We start from the raw sequence: 21,440 nt of genomic DNA, 5'->3' as shown, positions 1-21,440 counted from the left end.
TTTAAATGGTGGCTGCAATAAAAAAAAAAAAGATGGAATATAAATTAAACATAAGAACAGTACCACTCTCTACAGTTTGTTTTTCTGGCTGACTAAAGAGTTTATGGTCACCAAAAATGTGTTTGTTTCTGAGGTAAACGAACCTTCATATTAAAAGCACTGCGAATTGCAATTTATTTGATGGGAAGTGCCCTTCAATGTTCCATTCATTAACTGAAAACAGGCTAGACTAATCGATTCTTGGGATTTAAGAATTGATACTGTTCTGTAAAAAAGAGAGTCGATTAATATCAAGATATCGACATTTTTTTACTCAGCCATATGGTTACTGTTAATTCATGATAACTAAACGTATTAAATCAACTGTATAAAATTTTGTGCATTTTCACAACTTTGGAGCCCCTACATTTAAATGATTGGAATTCACTGTGGTAAATATATTTTATGGAGATGTATAGGACAATTAAAGTGTCATAAGCTAAAAAAAAAAAAGAAGGAACAAAAATTGGTCTAAAGATAGCAGGTTATCAAGTCGCAATAAGCTATCTATAAGTATTAATGTGTACAGTAAAGCATTTCTATGGCTGTTGCATTGTCAAAGTCATGCTAGTTAACTCTGTTGAAATTTCCAGAATGCAGCATAAAAACCAATGTGCACTGACCAGAGATTTTCTTACAGAGGTCAGAAATGAAGCAATGATCAAAACATAATCTTAAGAGTACTGAACATTTAATAGCATCAGCAAAGGATATTGGCTCAAGGCATAATACCTGCTGTTTAAATGCATGACTTTATAATCGTTAACAGTCATCAGTGTCCCCGCCATGCATGAGTCTATGATTCACATCATGAGGAACTGCAAGGTAGAATGAAAAATTGTGATGTACAGAAAAGACTCAAATCTGCATATGAGGACATGATTTATTTTATTAAAGGCATAGCTGATTCCAGCGTTTACAAGTGTCCACAAAGAGACAAGAACACAATAAATCAAGCCCATTATAGAAGGAGATATCCTCACCCCCAACAATTCCCTGACAAATCCTCTAAAAAACAAAACAAAAAAGAACTTGACTGGATATCTCCCTCATCCAAAATACAAGGCATTCTGAAAGATGGATTTCATGCAGAATCAGTGGCAGACTGGAATTTAGGGTTGGGACAAACTTTCTTAGTGCTAAATTGAATGTAAAAAGCTGGCTGTTATATTTTCTTTTAGCTTTACTATTGGAATGTTATATTATGGCCCAGAGGCGCAAGGCTGTTGTCCTGTGATCAGCATTGTACTGTACATCACTACAGAAGCTACAGTTAAAAGATGGATATGGGACAGCAGGGAAAAATCCACATTTACAATGCAGGGTATCCAAAAAAGCACACTCACAAGACTGTGCACCACAAGTCCATCCAAAATAAAAGAATGTTAGGCATCCACAGCTTCTGAAACTCCTTGCTGAACGATTCGAAAAGGAAAACAAAAGATGAACAAAATGGGGCACGCAGCTCCCACTGAAAACTTTTTTGTCTTCTGCAATTTATATTTTGACCTAAATCAACTTTTAAGGTTCCATTTAGTTATTTATTTCTCTATTTTTAATACAATTTTAAATGCAACAAGAGAAGCACAAACACACGGCAAATAGACACATCATTTAAAGTTCGTCTTTAATAAAATGTTCTCTACTCAAAAATAAAAACACGCTTTATTCTCATCATACAAGAGAGTATGTCTTTCATATAACCTTCGCCGAACAAAAACATCTTGCGTAACCAGGAACAAATAACCACTGTGAATGCTTTATAGATATTTCGGCCTATCCAACACAAACCCCTGGCCCCAGAACATCTCTACCAAACAGTGGCAACCACACAAGGTCTCGAAGGCCTACTCAGTGCTATATCCTCTACTGAAAAGAGAACTGTTAAGTTTTACTTTTGATTTCGAAGAAAAAGCAAACAGGCTGCAAACAGGGTGTCTACGATGACGTGACCCTTTTCTAGTTTGAAAATCACGGCCACGTGACGCTAACCCAAGGCAACCGATGATATACGTTACAAGATTTCAGAACGAAGCAGTACTCGGGCTTGAAGCTCTTTCTCAGAGACGACTTTTTAGTGCTAAGCGTAACGGGAGAGGAAGTGTCCTTTCGGAGGTACGTTGTTCTGTTGTTTTTACAGTGGCTGTGGAGATTGTACCTGAAAGGAGAACAATTCAATGGCTGTGAGGTTGCTGTGGGAAAACGGGCTTCCCCGGTTTGTGTCCCGAGCTAACAGTGCCACAGCTACACCCGTTCGCCTCATCCCTACAGTGCTGGCCATGATCACGATGCTAACAATTCCTTAAAACAAAAATAAAGAAAGAACAACAAAAGGAAGAGAGAAAACACAGACCAGGCACAAAGAGAGCTGATAAAACGATTAATAAAAAGGCTGAACATGAACTAAAGAAGCCGTTATGCATTAAGCTAGAGAATAAAGAAATGAGGAGAGGAGGGAGGCACACATTTATATCGAATGAACTCCCCCGTTAGCAGTAAACTATTGAACATATTTACGGAATAATATTTCAGAAAGCTAAAACTGCTACAGAACAAGTCACAAAATACAGTATTGTTAATAATTGCAGTCTCTATTGCAGCTAATGATACTACATCCTACATCTATAGTCTAACCCCCAACTCCGCTTGATACTGATCGAGCTATAATGTCGCTATGAGCTTCATAATGGTTTGAACTTTAGAGACGTTCCCTGTCCTGTTCTGCGAACTCTTCTTACAAATCAACAGACTGTACATGACAACACCATGATCCATGCCTGTGTCAATCTAAGTCCTAATATCAGAGCACGTTCTCTAGAAGCGCACGTTCACGCCGTTCGCATCATCCTTCATTCATTGGATTTTAAAAATTTTTTTAATGCTGAACACAGCGACACGAATCCCTCTGAGAAAATGAATCCAGACTTGGAATAAAACACAAAACCAGTCCTACTTTCTTTTTTTTGTCCCTCGTAACACCACGTCTGCTGTCAATAAACATCCCTTTCTGACACACACGCACCCTTAACTCCTTAACCTGTGGCGTGCCGGTCACACAGAGCGGTTTAAGCAGGTGGCATAAGGGTGTCTAGTCCAGAGTCTTAAGTCCAGATGAGACAGGAGAATGACCTTTGACCCCCAGAGGAAGCGAGGTGGCAATCAGAGAGAGTTTGTTCCCCTCAGAGTCAGTGTTCTGCAGCGGCTACGTGCTGAGCAGCGTGACAGGTCAGGTGCTTGCACGCTCTCACAGGGAGAGAGACAGACAGAGTGAGTGAGAGAGATAGAGGAGAGGAGAGGGCTGCACGTCCCTCGTCGGTCAGGCGAGCGGTTCGTTTTGAGCCTGTTGCTTCACATCGTTCGCCGTCTCCAGCCTCCACGCGCAGGTAATGCCGGAAATTTCCGATTGGAGCTTGTGGTGTTTCACCTCTTCTGTTGAATCATGTTCCACACAAGTGTGTCTACCCGTGGACTCTCAGTGTGGCGGGTTCATGTTGCCGTGGCCGCGCTGCTGCTTCTGTTTCTGCTGCATCAGGAGCTGCTCCAGAGCAGACGGACCGGGCTGCATCATAGAGCTCGACCAGATTGACTGCAGAAAGAGGGGTAGAAGAAAGGGAATGTGGAGACTGAAGGAAAAACAGCAAAATACATGTCGTCGCACATCTGCAGGTTAGAACGAAGGCAGAAAGTATAAAATTGTACAACACTAAAATGTTGAAAAGAACATCCCGTGCTACCTTGAAACTGTCAAGGAGGACGGTGGAGGAGTCCTCCATTGGCATGTCCTGGGCCGCCCAGCTGCTGGTTGGCGCCCCCTGGTGCCAGCTGTTGGTATCTGGCACAGAGGAGGACGAGGCAGACGGCAGGTAGTCCAACCCAAAGCCGCTCACACCTGAAGACAGTCATACCAACAATCATTTAAAAATAAATCAATTTAAAAAACAGACTTGTACTTTAGCAACTTTTCGATTATGTAATCCTGGCATTTTTAAAGACAGAGAAATATGAACGTAAGCACCGTAACCAACAGTGCAGTCTGACACTAAGAAAACCTGATCAGCCAGTGCTAATAATAAAAGCTGACCACTAGAAGAGACACAGTATGGGAACTACCAGCATTACCAGTCTTATCAGCCTTCCAGCGATCGTTTCCTCGGCGGTCTCTGCTGTCAGGTGTCCCAATAGGGCCGAAGTTGGAGATGGGTAGGGAGCTGTGGCTGTGGGTGGGTGGTGATGAAGGTAGGCTGCTTGGGTTAGAAGAGTGAGGGGACTGACTGGCTGGTGTAGAGTGATCTATAACAAAAGATAGGAACTGGTTATTAACAAATCAATGCTGCTAGTTCACTTGCACAATTTAAAATAATAGCTATGAACAAAATCACCATTATATGATATCTGTAAGTCAATCAAAATCACAATACAGTACCTGAGCTAGCAGGAAGGGAGGGGGACCATGGAGTTCCTTCAAACAGGGAGTAGAGTGAAGGCTCCTGGTGCATCATGGGTACATCTGGCTTAGACGCAGGAGCCATATTTTTACCATAGGCCTCGCTAAAAATGCTGTTCTGGTAGGAGCTCTCCTGTAACCAAAAACAATTTTGGCTTTTTTTAGTACTTCTATATTTTATTGGCCTTTTTGCAACTACTATTTATAAGATATAATGAGGAGAGGGTAGAAAAAGGGGAGAATGATTGAGAATGGCCAGATTCGAACTTGGTTATTTTACTTCATAATGTGTTTACCAGTCAGTTCTGACACAAAAAGAAAGATATTTTTATTTTCATTACTAGTCAAAGCATGATGTAAATATAGAGCAACTTCCAGTCCAGCAATCACAAAATCTGGTTATATTTTGAATGAAAACACTGCCACCTGGTGACTTTTGATCTATAATGCAAGTGAGGACTAAAGTGTTTGTTTGAGAAAGAGCAAAGCAGCTTTACCTGAATGGAAAATCGGGGGAGAAGAGAGGACTGGCCAATGACATCAGCTCCACTGTCTAGTCGTGACTGATTCGGCAACTACAGAAGAAGAGAAACACAAAAGATGAGAACTCTGCAATAGGCATTCAAGTTCAAACAGATCAGTCATTTCTAGCAGCACTAGGAAAAACTATATTTCAAGAAAGCCAAAAATTATTATAACAAATACATACATATTGTACTCTACACATACAGTACACGTCCATCATTGGACACATTCGACTGAATCTGATTTTTATTATCTTATTATTTTAATAGACAAAAATACCAAGATGTTAACAACCTCTTTCAATATGGTTTAAAAAGCAGCCCAGGATGCACCTCATGTGTCCCAAACATGTCTTGTTCCTTAGTTTCAAAGACTTTTCTTACACGCGTATTCTAATATTTGGAAAATGGTAATAATTATCGAGTAGGTATGTCCTTTTAACTGGTACTGTACACAGGAACCAGATTTTTTTTTATCCACGGAAGCCTATATGAAATCTCAATATTCACTCCCGCCTGACAACATGATAGGAAGAGAACTACATACAAACATGTTCCTTCCAGGAGCAGAATTAAGAGGGCCGGCCAAGGCCTGGTAGAAATCATGAGGTTTAGTAAAGAGCAATTCCTCCTCCTCCTCAAAGTCCGCCAGAGTCTTTAACAGGTCTGGGGGCAGAAGAGGGGAGCTCTTGTTGTCCTAGTGAGAGACGAGGCACAAAGGGGAAGGAAGGAAGGAGAGAAAGAGAGGGGGAGGGAGGAAAAAGGGATGAGAGAAACAGGATTTAAGAAAATAGGAAGCGGCCTGTCATAGCGATCTGAGAGAAAAACAGCAGCCTGTGAAAATCAGTGTGATTCTCAACCTGACTTCTGTTCACGACCTCTGATGGAGCTGTTTGACTTACTCAAATGTAAATTAGTGTTTCAAACAACACATCACAGAATACTTCACGGCAGTTAAAGGTGGAAACGTGAAAGAAGAGATGAAAAATTAGAAAGCATGTGCATCTCAACAACCACTGAGATCAAGTTTCAATAAAACCAAACGTGGCTGCAAATGATACCCAGCTTATTCCGGAAACCCATGATAATCATAGAGTCACAACAGATGTACAGACATTAAGCCTGGAGAAACCAAAAGCAAGTGCAAGGAATTGACTGAGAATAAGGACTGTTCGGAAAGGAATGCTTGCTTACTGCTTGGGGATCACTGCACCAAGCAGTACACTATTAATAAATAATGTGAACATTATGAAACAAACGTTTAAAACATTTATTGCATGCTTGGACTCGTTGCATGTTTTAAATTCATGAATGATGGTATTGTGTTTAACTGCATTATGCAATTACAGTTTCTACAAAAACATTAAGCAACACAACCGTTTTTTAATATTGCTAAGAAATATTTCTTGAGCAACAAATCAGGATATTAAACAATTTCTGAAGGAATATGTGATACTGAAGACTGTAATGGCAGCTGAAAATCAATATTTGCCATCACAGAAATAAATAACATCTTAATATACATTAAAATAGAAAACAGTTATTTTACTTGTCAACAAATGAAAATTCAACTTGTCTACTTCCTAAATGCATCACTCATTCAGTCTGCATAAACCCTGCCCTTGCATGATAATTTTCATCTGTCTCAACTTATGAGTGCAATGGCCACATCCCGAAATCCAATCCAGTCAGTCCATAGAACCAAGTTCCCAGCCTACATTTTGTCTTTTCTGATGATCCGTTACACTCATATGTGCATCACAACACTGAAGAAATGATCTGTCACTACTTCTGTTTTCAAAATATTAGGGTTTTTACTGTATTGATCAAATAATTGCAGCCTTGGAGACCATGAGGGACTTCTTTAAAAAAATTTTTTTTTTTTTTTTTTTATCTTTCCAACCTTCCAAATTAATGTATGAATATTAACTGAAATAATTATAAAATATTAATGTTTCTATTGTTATTTCACATTTTCTATGCATACTAAATAGAGTAGCAGGATAGTATGATATTATTACATTATATTAAGCCTGACACTGATTTCTTAATCAAAATTTTTTTTTTTTTTTTACATACTACAACTGTCTAAACAGAGAAGACAAAGAATGCTAACTTCATATGGAGGGCCTCTGGGCATGTTCTCCTGGTCGGGGCAGAAGACTCCAGGCTGACGTTTGCCCATTCTGTCCCCCATTCCGCTCCTGCCCTCTCCTCCTATGTGGTAAGAAGGCTCCCAATAGAAATCTTGCATTTTGACCTCCGGAAACTTCATCTTCTTGTCCATGCTGGGCTGAGGGGGCTGCATGCTCATGGGGTGTTCAAAGAGTTTCATTGGGTCTTGGGTGGGCATGAAGAAAGGCTGTTTGACTGGCATCTGCATGGGCATCTTCTGCATGGTGGGCTGAGTTTGGTGCTGGTTCCACATTTGACCAGGCTGTTCAGCCACCTGCATGTAAGACTGCAAGGACAAAATAAATGGAGAAAACAGAGAGATAACCAACAAGGTCAGCAACATCCAAGTTTCTAAGTAGTCTCCATGGTAATCAGACTGAACCTAAGCACCACAAGAGCCACTGAAATGGGCATAATAATCTGAAACAAAAATGGCATGGTTACTTTATTCATGTAATACACCTTGTTTAAAATAAAAGAGTCACATTACCTGTTGCATGCTGTGATGATGTGGCGGACTTTTACCAAGCTGAGAGCTCTGCTTTGTGGGCGACTGCTGCTGTTGTTGTTGTTGCTGTACTTGAAGCTGTACAGATTGTTGCAAGGCCTGTTGGGACGGCTGTGTCTGCTGAGGCTGTGGAGGGCCTTGGTTTAGGGGTCCAGGGCCTGAGGGCCTCTGCTGGCTGTAGGGAATGTGTGAGGGTTTCCCAGTCTGCACTGGATTGGCAGATTGAGGATGGGAAGCAGTCTGGAGGAAGGGTGCAGGTACGGATACACCTGTTGGGAAGGTAAAACCCGGGCTCATGGAGAATGCCACAGGAGGAGGGATCACGTATGCCGGAGGGGGGAAACCTGAAGGAGGAAAAGCACAAAAAAAGAGGAAGTGAGCACTGACTGAGCATCACGCGTGTTAGTAATGTTCAGGTGTGGCATGTAGGAAAGTGTCTGAGGGTACCTGGTCTGCTGGGCAGAGGGGGGAAAGCTCCTGGGTGGTGGATTGGGATAAACTGTGAAGAGCATGTGGTTTGAGTCTGTGTGACTGGAGTCTTCCTCGCCTCAGACACTGGAGTCTTCCTCATCTCAGTCTGAGTCTTCACCTTGCAGCAAATCAAAGAGGAGATGAGGAGGAGTTTACACGTTTGAAAAAGAGCTACAGCAAAATGAGACAGTTTCTTCTGCAAGTCTCACCTGTTTCCCAGCATCCACTGTTTTATCATGACTGTTTTTCTTCACCTCGCTCTTTCTCTTGACCTCTTTCTTCTGTTCGTTCTTCCCTTGTATTCCATTTCCTTTATTAAATCCAGCTCTGTCTTTCACTGCATCCCTCTGGTGCTGGTTCCGGTTCGGTTCTCTACTCTGCTCTCGAGGTTTGATGTTCTCTTTGAAGGTGACAACAGGTCTCTCACTGCCATCCAGCCCGCTGTTCTGGTTCTTTCCTGCCGAGAGGACCGACTTCAGGCCCTGTGTGCTGTCGTTAGGTGTCTGCTCCCCATTAGATGACTCCTGGAGGACTGGGGTGTCTTTTTCCAGTGGCTCTTCCACCACCATCTCAGTGATATCAGTGATGAACAGCAGAAGGCCATCACTTATGCGACACTGGATCAACCTGTTGGTGCCAAAAGTAAAAATTAAGTTTTTGCAAACAAAAACCTGAGGAAAAAAAAAAAAATGTGATAAGCTAAGAAAAGAAAAAGTAGAATACAAAACAAAACATTACAGGAAAAGTTATGTAGGAATAGTAAAAGAAGCTAATTAAAGCAAAAAAAAAAAAAAAAGGGGGGGGGGGGAGTGCAAAGCAAAGAAAACAAAAGGACAAAGAAAATAAAACTATAAGCAGAAAAATTTTAAATGATTTACTTTTTAAATCATGTTTTAGAACTGGGAGGAATTATTAAGGTGACAGACTTAAGGAAATTCCAAGAAAGTCCAAGAAAGAATGAAATGAAAATGAAAGAACTACTCACTGCGGTTGGTTGTCAGCCACCCACTTGCCCAGGCTGATGAGTCTCTGGTGTCGGGCATGAATTAACAAGCTCTCTTTGCCAATCACGATACCCTGATGCCCTTTAGAGAAGTCTAGCATTCTGAAATCATTGAATATCAGCCTTCAGAGAACAGATACAGCTAAAATAGTCATGTGTGTGAAATAAAGAGTTAAAATAAGAACAGCAATCAATTAATCATGAAGAATTACCGCAGAGCAGGCCGAAGGGCCAGAAACCCTTGTAGTTCAAACTCCTCTGGCAGGGGAATCACTGTAAAACAAACAATCATGACTATTAAGAAAAAGAAAAGAAACCTTCATGAGCAAAAAGCATGTGATGCAGTGCTCACTACCTGACACATTTGACACATCCTCCTCCTTTGGCTGAAAGCTGTTCAGGATGGACACCAGCCATGGCCAGATGCTGTGAGATGCCAAAGATGTGTCATTTTAACAAATACCTCAAAATCTTAGCTCAGGCAGAACCATTTTAAAAGTCAAAAACAGACATGCCGTGTAATGGATTCTGGGTATTGTTGGTGGGATTATGCAAATTGTGGATTAACAAGACTCAGGCTTTTAAGAAACTACCACAAGTTCCCCATCAAATACAAACATATTCAAATGCTGAATCAACTAGCTTCAATTTCGAAACTGAAATGAAACCTACATACACAAATAGTGTTCAGTACTACGGTAGAAGGAAAAAAGAAAGCCTTTCTTACTACTGTCGCTTGTCCATGGCACTTTCATTAAACACACTCGGTCGAAGCCTCAACCAATCCAGAGACACTTTGATGGCAGGAAGAGGGCACTCTCCCATGATCTCCTCTCGGTTCTTATTGAGTAAAGCTCGGCTTAGCATCACGCCCAGAAAAGACACTAGGAAAAGACAACTACATTACAACACTGCACAAACAAGGGTTACATGTTTTATTTGGAGGATCTATCACAACATTTTACAAAATTAGATTATAATTTAGATTTTCTTCTATAGTCTCAAATCAGATTTTAGGCTGCAGTTAGAAATTGTCATTAAGATTTACATTTAAAATAAATGTTTGTGTTTTGAACAAACTGCATCATAGTTTACACAACAATATTAAGCAGCGCAACTGTTTTCAACATTGATAATAATACGAAATGTTTCTTGAGCTTGAGCACCAAATCAGAATATTAGAATGATTTCCGAAGTGTGCTTAACCCAGGATTTAGTAAGACCGTGAGACATGGGTTAAGGGCAGCATAAGAATGACATACTGAAGAGGCCGAGGAGTTGGAACCAGCTGATCTGCTCGTCTGAGCTGTAGTTGTGCTCATCTGCCTCATTGTTGAAGTCTCGGAGGTGGTGCAGTTCAAACAGGTTTATCACTGTGATGTGGACCAGCTGCTGGGAGCTAAACGCTTTCTGCAGAATTAGCCTCTGTGGAGCGAATTAGTAAGGAGAATAATGAGCATGCAAATTCAAACTAAGAAAGACTAATGAGACAGAAATCTGTCGAATAACTGCCACCTTAAGTTAATGGGAAAAAATAACATGAAGTGCTACAGCTGGTGGTTTTGGACTTGCCTGGAACTGCTCCTCTAATTTCTCTCTCAAGGTGTTCAACTTATCCAAGCTTTTGCAGAGATAAACATGGCCGTGGAACTTGATGAAGGCCTTAATAAAATCAGACACGCTCCATTTTGTTTTGACCTCATCACGGCTGTGGGTTAAAGAGACACAGGAGAATTAAGCACTGGTTTCATATTTACATATAATAATGTGTACAAAATATTATGATCTTATAAATGTAAATATTCAAACCTCTCAAGGGCCTTGGAAAGAGCTTTCTGTAGGTTGGTGGAGGCAGCAGGAAAGGGGAATTTGACAGCAATGCTCCTGCAGTAGTAGAAGATTGTTGTGAGGTGGTCTCCTTTTGAGGAAGCCAGGATGGCCAGTTGATTGTAAGGTTGACCTGAAAGCAGAGGGGGAAGATTTCATTTTTAATTCATTCGTTTTATATATTCAAATGTCAGTGGTGTGCTTGAGAAGGTGAAAACTAACAAATACCAACCATTTGAGGGAACAAGTTGAGCTGCATGTCTATAGTACGACTCAGCCTGGCTGGTTTGGTTCCGATAACGTGCTGTGGATTGCGAAAAATAAACCACAACCAATTAAACCCTCCCATGCATAGCACTATTATCAATTTCTATGCTTCTAAATATTTTATATTCATTTAAGCTGCAAAACGGTCTGCTGATGTTCTCCACAAACTAGCTACAAAAAAGCAATATGTCCTGAGTGAGCTCACCAATATCTCCAAGATGTACAAGACAGTGCTGGCAGATGTAGGAACAGGAGCTGGGTTGGGGCTTCACTATGGCGCTGGTGCTGCTCTGTTTATTGCTGATGATGCCAAGCTGAGATGATTTCACACGGCAAGGCAAGTCCACATTAAACACCGTGCACAGCTCCTGCAACAGCTGAGGATCCAAAAAGAGTTTTTTTATATATATAAAAAAGGCACTACACCTCTGCCCTCAACAGGTGGTACAGAATGCTGCGGTTTCATTTACTACACACATACTGAAGCTTGTAAAACTTTCATATGTTGTTGTTTAATATTGTATGTTTCATGACTTCAATTAGCTAGACATGCTTTTTGGTGAGTAAAATTTTATTTAACCATTAAAACAGAATCTAGAAAAATTACAACGGGGAAAAAATACTGAATCCAGAAAAGAAAAGAAAAAAACGGAATTTGGGGAAAAACAAAACCTCAACAAAGAACAGCAGACTGGCATAACAATTGGTCATGTGACATCAAGCTTGTCTGTGGTTGTTTCAGCCACAATCTGCTTAACAATGAGCACTGTACAATAATGAAGCTTACTTGTGTGTAGAATCCACTAGCTGCCTCAAGAAACAGGGAGAGATTGGCCTGTACTTCACTTCGATTGGGGTTGGCCCTGTTCTTAGCCTGACTCTGTAGTGTGGTTATTTGATTCTTAAAAGCATGGTTCCAGCTGAAACAAAAGCGAGATCAGTGTCAACCAGATATTTTCAACAAAATCAGATGCATGTCAGCTATACAAAGAATTATTATTGGTATTCTTACAGATCTTGTTCCACTTTCTTGTCCAGGGCGTACTCCAGGTCCGTAACCAGCATTTTCTGGTACAAGTCCTGAAGAGCCTGCCGTGATGTCCAGACCTCCGCGGCACCAAGCTTTGAATCTGCATGACACGAGGAGTGGAACATGTTAAAAAGCTAATGCTGCAGCCGCACTGTTTAATGTGACTGACTGTGTCTAACAGTGCCTTTCTGTTCATTTGGAGAAAGATCTGCACGTCTTAGTAACCACATTCAATGCCATGGTTACCAGAGTGACAGGGATAAGATGACAAATACGAAATACAGCAGTAGACTCCAAGCAAGCTAATACACATCAGATCAATAATTCTAATAATGTGTGCAACTTTTAACCATTACAGTTAGAATATTAATATTTTCTAAAGATGACACATTAGATAAACACTTCAAAACACCATGCTAAGAGACTAAAAGACATGGACAAATGTTTAAAATCCTAATAAAATGGACTGAACTAGCACATACCTGTCATGTCAGCCTTCAGGGCCTCTACCTGCCTGCTCAAAACAAGAAATTAATATGTTAATGAGGAGATGATTGAAGAGAGAATCATTGGACAAGGTCTGGTGAACACATTTCTGGAAAGAACAAGACAGCATTGCAGTTCAGGGGCTTCATTCTTATATATTCTCAAACTCGAGAATTTTGTACCTAATTTTTTATTGGTCAGGCACATATTTCAAGTGATGACAGAGAGCAAATTTAAGGCAATGCCATTGGTTTAATTCACATAACAATATTGCCAATCATAATAATATCGTGTTGGATATTTTAGTGGTCAGTATGTATGATTACATTACATATACATAATTACATTTCAGGGTTTTTTTTGCAAAAACTTTCTGCAAAAAGTCTGCTAATAAATTACATATTTGTGACCCTGGATCACAAAACCAGTCATAAGTCGCATGGACATATTTGTAGCAACAGCCAACAATACACTGTATGGGTCAAAATTATTGATTTTCCTTTTATGCCAAAAATCATTAAGATATTAAGAACAGATCATTTACAAAACAGATATTTTGTAAATTGCCTACCGTAAATGTATCAAAACTTTTTTTTGATTAGTAATATGCATTGCTAAGGACTTCATTTGGACAACTTTAAAGGTGTTTTTTTTTTCTTCTATATTTAGATTTTTTCAGATTTTCAAATAGCTGCATCTCAACCAAATATTGTCCTATCCTAATAGACCATACATCAATGGAAAGCTTATTTATTCAGCTTTCAGATGTTTTGTATGGCAGGGTTACATTTATTTATTTGCCCTGCCAACATTTTCAATGCTTCAAAATTATTTAAAATGTATTATTTAATGTAAGTTTTATATTTTCATTAGGGATGCAACAATACCATTTTTTTAGAACCGATTCGATACAATACCAAAAATTCGGAGTATTTGCCAATACCAACCCGATACCAGCACAGTTTTTTTTAAATCAATGTAGAATTTCTATTCTTCTGTGTGTTGACCTGATCAGCACTCTTATGTGTGTTAAACACAATCTGCTAAATCAACTTCATTTTAATGAAAAAAAAAAAAACAAATGAAAAAATATCATCATAATCTATGACAAAAATACTATTATTTTTGTAAAAAAAAAAAATTTATTTTGTACAAATAAAAATACTATTATAAACTTGGTTAGTGAATAGTTTAAAAGTAACTCTAGAAAAATCATGGATGAACAATAATTTTGTAAACTCTAAACATTTAGTGAAACATCATATTTAATGGGGAACAAATAAAAGTTAAGTGTAGGACTAAATCTGGTAAAATGTTACACATTGCTCTTTGTACTGTTGTAAAATATGTTCATGAAAAACAAGTAAATATATTTACAATTTTATATATAAATATATACAGTAAAATTAAAAGATATTTCTTTTAAATGTATAGCACAATAATGAAGGCAGCAACATATGATAGATAGGCCAGAATGAGAAAGACTATCATAATCTATTATTAAAAAAGACTTAATTTTTTGTGCAAAAGTATAAGAATATAAAATACTCCAATACAGAGCCACACAAAGTGCTTATGCGCATCCCGTGAGCAGAATGATGCGCTTAAGGCAACACAGAGTCACAGCACTCCGCATAGAAAAGTTCAAAGCACAAGGGTAGAGATATTGATGCGTAGTAGGGCTGCACGATATATCGTTTCAGCATCGATATCTCAATGTGCTCTTTCGCGATAGTCACATCGCAGGATGTGCAATGTTTAATATACTGATCATTATATTTATACTGATGTTTCCTTTGAACACACAGGCATGTGTCTACACCAGACACAACAGCCGCCCCGCACCGCAACAGCTACACTGGATGCGATAAACCGACCTTTGCAAATCCTTTGAACTTTGTCAGATCGTCATGTATAAAACACGGCAGCAGTTTAATCTTCCTGAGGCTTTCTGTTAATCAAACAACACCTTTTTTTCCAAATAGAGCTATTCAAGTCATTTGGTCTTTTTTTCATATCGCAGTACATCACAGAAAAACAAAATATCGCAATGTGAGTTTTTTCTAATATTGTGGAGCCTTAATGCGTAGTATAAGTATAGGCCTATTAGCCTGTATATCTGCAATAGTTTATTGAGCCTTTTCTTATAAAGGGGTCATCGGATCCAAAATTCATTTTACATAAGATTTGACCATAAATGTGTGTTGGAAGTGTGTGTACACATCCATCCTATAATGATAAAAATCCACCCAGTGGTTTTTAAAAAAATCCCTTTTCTCAAATCAGGCTGTTCTGAGATTCCTGTCAGAATGACGTAGTTCTGCACAGGCACCTCCCACGATAGTTGATTGACAAGGCCGTCTTATCTTTGACCTGCCCTGAGTGAGTTGTCATCAGTCCACCATTGTGTCGGCTCCGGTGCAGGGGAATGTCTCCAAGAATGTCTCCAATTAAGTGACTGAGGTGTTGGATGTAATAATGAACATAGTTATTCCCGACATCTGAACCGCTGAAGACGCAGAGGATTAAAGTTACTTTAGTTTTGAAGGGAATGCAATTATCCCCGATCTGCCTAAATGCGTCTGTGATCACGCAAATCATTCGGGATCCAGCTTCATCTAGTAGAAGGGTTTTTTATAAATCGCCTTTCCTAATATGTGCTAGTAAGCAAGTTTGGTGGCAGAAGTTTACAGTCTGCTCATCACCCCATGGAAGAGTGGGGCAGGGTCAGCAGAGCTCATTAGCATTTAAAGCAACATGGACTAGAACGGCGTGCTGAAAACAGAGCAGATTTTGACATGGTAAAAAGGGTGTTTTTTTTACACTACAACTGAGGATTTTTAACCAAAGTTTGTTAAAGACTTTTCATTAAGACCCTAAAGAATCATATCAACCTGTGGAAATTGAGCATCCGATGATCCCTTTAACAGTTTTAAATCTCAGTTATTGTGTGCTCTTAAAGAGCGTTTCTAAGTTTTGACTGTAGTAACCGAACACAACATTTTATGGAGGATAGAAGTTTACGTCAACTTGAATTTAACGGCTTAAATATTCATCTGTACCTCACACTGAACTATGGAACAGCTTCAGAATACTTGAAATATAGTGCACAAAAAACTTTATGGTGCTTTATAATGTTTTGTGCCTTTCCTGGGACTTGACAATAACACAATAGTATACACTAGAGCCCGACCGATATATCGGCCGGCCGATATTATCGGCCGATATGAGCTAATTGCATTTAAATCGGCATCGGCGTTTATAACGGCCGATGAAACATAAAAAAACAGAGTCTCATGCTTCACTCATGTTATGAGTGTTGCATAGTTTGCCCACCAGTTTGCCCACCAGTTGACAACAGAGCCAGAAATCCACTACAGAAGAAAGCTATCAGCCGAGCCACGGAGATGTACTCTTTTGACGGTGAGTCTGTTGTTCGTCATGTGAAATGATTGTAGATTTAGTTCATACACTGTATAAAAAAACAGTGTGGTAGTTCTAGCTAACGGTCCTATCATTATCACTTCTAAATATTCTGTAACATCACTTACAGCCGCTAATGCATTGCTATATTAGATTAGCCACAAAGCTAATAACATGTTTATCAGTGGAAGAGCGCGAACGTTAATAAGAGGTCAAACTATAACGTTAGCGTTTAACTTATTCTAAATATATCTGCAGTGTTTCCCACATAATGACCGCGTAACTGTGGCAGGGGGGCGCGTGTAGTCAATGACTAGAAGTTATGTACAGCGTGCCTCGAAAAAAAACAACAACTGTTACGTTATTCTAACGCAAACATAGCTTCCTTTTTAGCAGGCCCCTTAAATGCTTGCTATTAACTTGTTTGAAGGTGGTTCTTCTCAAAATTGACAGCGGTGTGTTCATGACACTAACGTTAACCATTCAACTTCGAATTGATTCCGTAATCTTCCGGTAACAATAGGCTAACTTTACGTTCGCCAGCGCATGACGATGTTTTGATTCAGACTGCACAAAGAGAAGAGGAGAAGATATACGGGTCCGTTGTGAATGTGTCTGTGAGAGCAAATATAGTGTAGTTACAGTAACTACAGTAGGTGCGTCAGAAACGATTAAACCAGAGGGGACATGTAAATAAATGTGAGCTGAACAAGCGCTTTTTTTTCTTCTTTTTTTACAGATTGTTTCAAAGCAGCTTTACAGACATAACAGGAAAATGTTGTAATAATATAGTTAAATATAAGTAGGTAATAGGTAATACCTATTGCTTGACAAATAAAAAATATATATATATATATTTCTCTATATTTTCTCATTTTTTGCCTATGTAGGAGATCCCTGTTTATTATTATTATAATTCTAATGATGACATGAGTAATGATACATGGTGATATTATTAATACACATGCTTATTCTTTCTCTGTCTCTCTTTCTGCCCTACAGATGGCTGAAAAAGGGGGAACGCTGTAGCAGCAAAAGTGTGGGACTACTTCTGCAAAGATTCCTCTAATGCAGTGTTCTTTTGATCATTAAAAAATATATACTTTTGATGTGCAATTGTTTAGTCATTGAGACTGTAATCTAAGGCTTTTTTTAACATAATCCCTTCTGGAAAATGGTTTATACAGCCCACATACATAGAACAGGCAGATATTTTACTATTGAATGTTGTGTAAGTGTAGTTTATAGGAAATGGGTCTAATATCCAGTTTATTTTCAAAATCAAAATATCGGCTTATAAATCGGCTCTTTTCGAGTTAATATCGGCATCGGCATCGGCACCCAAAAATCCATATCGGTCGGGCTCTAGTATACACACAATATCAAATTTTTTCCAGCAGAAATTCTCAGTATCGGATCGATGCATCCCTAATTTTCATGAAATTTTCTTTTACAAAATTAAAAATAAATAAATAAATAAATCACTAGGATCTTAATTTGCATGAACAGCTGGAATTTATACAGCTAAAATATAACATTATAAACATGAGCTAAAATTTCTAAACACAATTTTCCTGGAAATGTATATTTTAGATTAACACAATGCAGAATATTACTGATTGTCTGATCATTTTAATCTATTCTAGCAGATGCTTGTAAGGTCATCCAAAAGCCAGCCTGATGATGCTACACTGGTAATATTTAAAGCAGCAGTTCAAGACAAATCATCAGCACAATAAAAATGTATAAAATAGGGCTGTCAAATGATTAATCACGATTAATCACATCCAAAATAAAAGTTTTGTTTACATATTATATGTGTGTATACTGTGTATATTTATTATGTATATATAAATACACACACATGCATGTATATATTTAAGAAGAATATGTTATGTTTATATATTAAATATATTTGTATATAATATAAAATATAAGAATATAAATATATAAATGTATATACATGTAAATATTTTCTAAATATATAATTTATGTGTGGTGTATTTATATATACATAATAAATATACCCTGTACACATACATATATTATGTAAACAAAACTTTTATTTTGGATGTGATTAATCGTGATTAATCATTTGACAGCCCTAGTATAAAATGTCACAGAAAATATCACACACAACAAAATGTTCTGTACACATTGTACAAAATCAGTGCATGTAAAATTCTGTGACAGTGCAGAACTGGACCAGTTGGGCATGTGCATTGGTAATTTAGGAAAAAATAAAACGGATTTTGTGGTAATTTCAACATTTACTATTACTATTATTATTACTTTTATTATTATTACTACTACTAGTATGATTCAGTACTGATTTTTTTTTTTTTAAATAAAGCACTATTTTAGTTTTTGTTCAGTATCCATTTTAGAAACTATCGGTTAATTAATCGGCATCGGCCAGTGTAGTCAAACGTAGCTATCGGTATTGGCAAAATCCACTATCGGTCGACCTCTAATGTTAAATATAAAGTATTTAAAACAGGTAAGTTCATATATTTGGAGTAAAGTTCAACTGAATGGATGCATCAGTCATACAGTGCTCCGGGCCATGCACCCCATGACGAGCCCGAAGCAACCCCAACAGAAACTAATGAGATATATTCTAACATAACTGGGGCATTAAACTCAGTTAGTGAGGGCTCGTTTAAAATATTGTATAATAGGCCGCCAAATAAAAAAATAATTATTATTATAATTTAATACATTAATAGGAGAATGAGCCTAATACCGTCTTGACTATCGACAAAGACATCTGCTATTGTCGATATCTCTGACTATCATCGATACATGATACTATTGTCTATCTGGCACAACCCTATTGTAATGATGACATTATCATGTAGGCTATATCACCAAATCACACACAGAGTACATGCACATGATTTATTAGTCTATTAAAACTCAAACTTCCAGGCATTCTAAATTGTAGACGGCAAAAATGCTTCTGTATGCTTTTTATATTTCGGTGCATCCCTAGTTTTTAAAAATTACATGCATAATCTTTTAGAGGAACTTGAAAAATGTTTCAAAAAGCACCTGTCTAATGTTGTCAAAAAGTCTATGACCAATATGTATGGGAATGTAAACTAAATTAACGTCACACCAAAACAAGCAGAGTGAAACCACACACCTGGATCAGGTTGAATACTGTTATCCAAGCCCTAGATGATGTTTCAGATTACATTAAAGCATTACAACTCACAGCTTTTCTGTTGTCTCTTATCCCCATGTCAGCAAGTACAAAACCAGAGTACTAAAGTCATGTTTTCAGCTCACTGTCAGTTTGGAGCTGAAATGTGCAATCTGAGTGTCATCACAGCACCATCATTCCTTCACAACACTGACTCCTCAACAACAAACACATCTACTCTGCACACTGCTTACAACCTTTCACGTTCAAATGCTGGACTGAATTTGTCATTCCCAGCCACTAAATTCATTTACAAACTCTCTCGCTCGATTCATGTCACACTGTTTTGAACCAACGCAAGGTTACTGAAACATGTCAGATACAAAAACAATAACTTGCATACCAGACATTCACAAAGATAAGGTCTCAAAAAGTCTAAAGAAAACTCGTCAGAAATATGTTGATTTTGTTATATGTTGATCTCCACGTTATCTGTCCAAATCGATGCGTGTTGGTGCTACAGCTAAAAACGATCGAGCGACAAGACAAAAACAAGGTCAAACACACTTATCAATTACATAAAATAACATAACATTCTTTATATAATCAGATGTGATACGATTTCACTGCCAGCACTGTAATATATTATTCAACCTGAAATGAAAGGAAAAGGAAATCTGTGTACGTTACAGCAGACACGCCACATATGAAGCCTTGACTTTTTTTCAGGCACGTTTAACAAATTATTAACTTAGTCACTCGAAACCGTAACATGTGACTAATGTAGCGAGCATGTGTATCTGGATTGTTTTCTGACCATCCAATGGTATGTTTGTAGCTAACGCGGGCTAACACAGCACAGCACATAGCATGCCCTCCCACAACAGCTGCTATGTAGACACGAATTACATCGATATATCAAGTAAATGTCGCGATTTGCACGACCGTCCATCTATCAATCGTTTTTAGCAATATCTGGGGCAAAACGTGAGCCATTTCTGCTTGTATTCAGTTTCGTGTCTCATTTACAAGCTAGCATGCTAACTAGCCTAGCGTCTAGCACTGACAGCCAATGCTAGTCGAACAACATTCCGATAAACCACATTCGGCCTCAATGATAGAAACACGGATTCGGTCGCCAGTTCGAGCCTGAGAATCTCCGGAATTTACTCACCGTAAGTATTGGGCGCAGAGGTTCATCCTGTCGGATCGACAGTCTTTTAGACAACGACAGGTTCACAGGCTAAATCTACTCCCGGCGCCATATTGTCCATCACATCGTCATTGGTAGAAAACGGTCCAGACGTACACACAGGAGCGCGCTGAACTACGTCACAGACCCCGCCCCCTCGCTCACGTACAGTAATTACTTTTCAGAAATACAGCTTGTCCAAATCCAGATTGTGCATCGTAGCAAGACTAAATACTTGAAAGACTAATGAGTCCATACAGTTTGACCTCTTATACTATTTTTGTTGGCCTATCAGCGGGGTAGGTAAAATTCTACTACATCCAGTTCTCAAAAGTCTTCTGAATAAATGTTGTGTATATGTATGTTGTGTTTTATGGCCTTATTTCAGTGACTTAAAATTTTTATTTTTTTTACTAACCATGCATAAACTTTGGTTTCTCAAAAACACAAATATGTACATTCATGCTGCTACATTTTTTTGTATTTTTTATTTTTATCTGTGTTTTTTGTTCTGTCTCTGTCATTCTGTTACACCGTGGAATCTTCTGTCACAAAAACAATGTGTAAATATACATGGCAATAAAAGCTCATTCTGATTCTACATAGGCTATTATTGTAGCCCAGTTTGTGCTGATTACAGTGTAATCAGACTTTAGCCATTAATATGTTTTTAAGATACTGAAAAAAGCAAATTTCAGGTCATGTCAATACTTCTCCAGGGCCCCAAAACCCCCTTCAGACCCCCGAGGAATACTGTTCCCTCTTGGTGGAATGACCTGCCCAACTCAATTTGAGCAGCGGAGTCCTTAGCCATCTTAAAAACACATCTCTTCCATCTTTATTTGAACCTATAACTCTACCACTCACTATTCTAAAATTTCAATTCTACCTATCAATTCCTGT

The 21,440-nt window shown here is 38.5% G+C and overlaps 1 protein-coding gene across 3 annotated transcripts; it reads right to left on the bottom strand.

Moving 5' to 3' along the window:
- Positions 1-910: 910 nt before the first annotated feature.
- Positions 911-20,678, bottom strand: LOC109105835 (protein SMG7-like). Of its 3 annotated transcripts, none has more exons than XM_042718569.1 (23): positions 20,520-20,678; positions 12,771-12,802; positions 12,271-12,388; positions 12,046-12,178; positions 11,464-11,635; positions 11,224-11,295; positions 10,974-11,124; positions 10,737-10,872; positions 10,427-10,589; positions 9,892-10,048; positions 9,520-9,590; positions 9,377-9,437; positions 9,147-9,266; positions 8,371-8,788; positions 8,138-8,273; positions 7,673-8,034; positions 7,124-7,468; positions 5,555-5,704; positions 4,981-5,058; positions 4,463-4,616; positions 4,159-4,329; positions 3,774-3,928; positions 911-3,625 (listed from the first exon to the last, which is right to left on the bottom strand). In XM_042718569.1, exons 1-23 carry the CDS (start codon positions 20,543-20,545, stop codon positions 3,512-3,514), a joined length of 3,495 nt encoding a protein of 1,164 aa, XP_042574503.1. In that variant the 5' UTR covers positions 20,546-20,678; the 3' UTR covers positions 911-3,511. The 3 variants fall into 3 exon arrangements, with proteins under 3 accessions (XP_042574503.1, XP_042574502.1, XP_042574504.1); XM_042718568.1 differs by having other exon boundaries at positions 8,138-8,279; positions 20,520-20,675; XM_042718570.1 differs by lacking the exon at positions 5,555-5,704 and having other exon boundaries at positions 8,138-8,279; positions 20,520-20,675.
- Between the last annotated feature and the right edge of the window lie 762 nt (positions 20,679-21,440).

The sequence above is a fragment of the Cyprinus carpio genome, chromosome B2, assembly GCF_018340385.1.
Source record: "Cyprinus carpio isolate SPL01 chromosome B2, ASM1834038v1, whole genome shotgun sequence".
Taxonomy (NCBI): domain Eukaryota; kingdom Metazoa; phylum Chordata; class Actinopteri; order Cypriniformes; family Cyprinidae; genus Cyprinus; species Cyprinus carpio.
The sequence above is the reverse complement of the archived record's forward strand: the minus strand, read 5'-3'. Positions and strand labels throughout refer to the sequence as shown.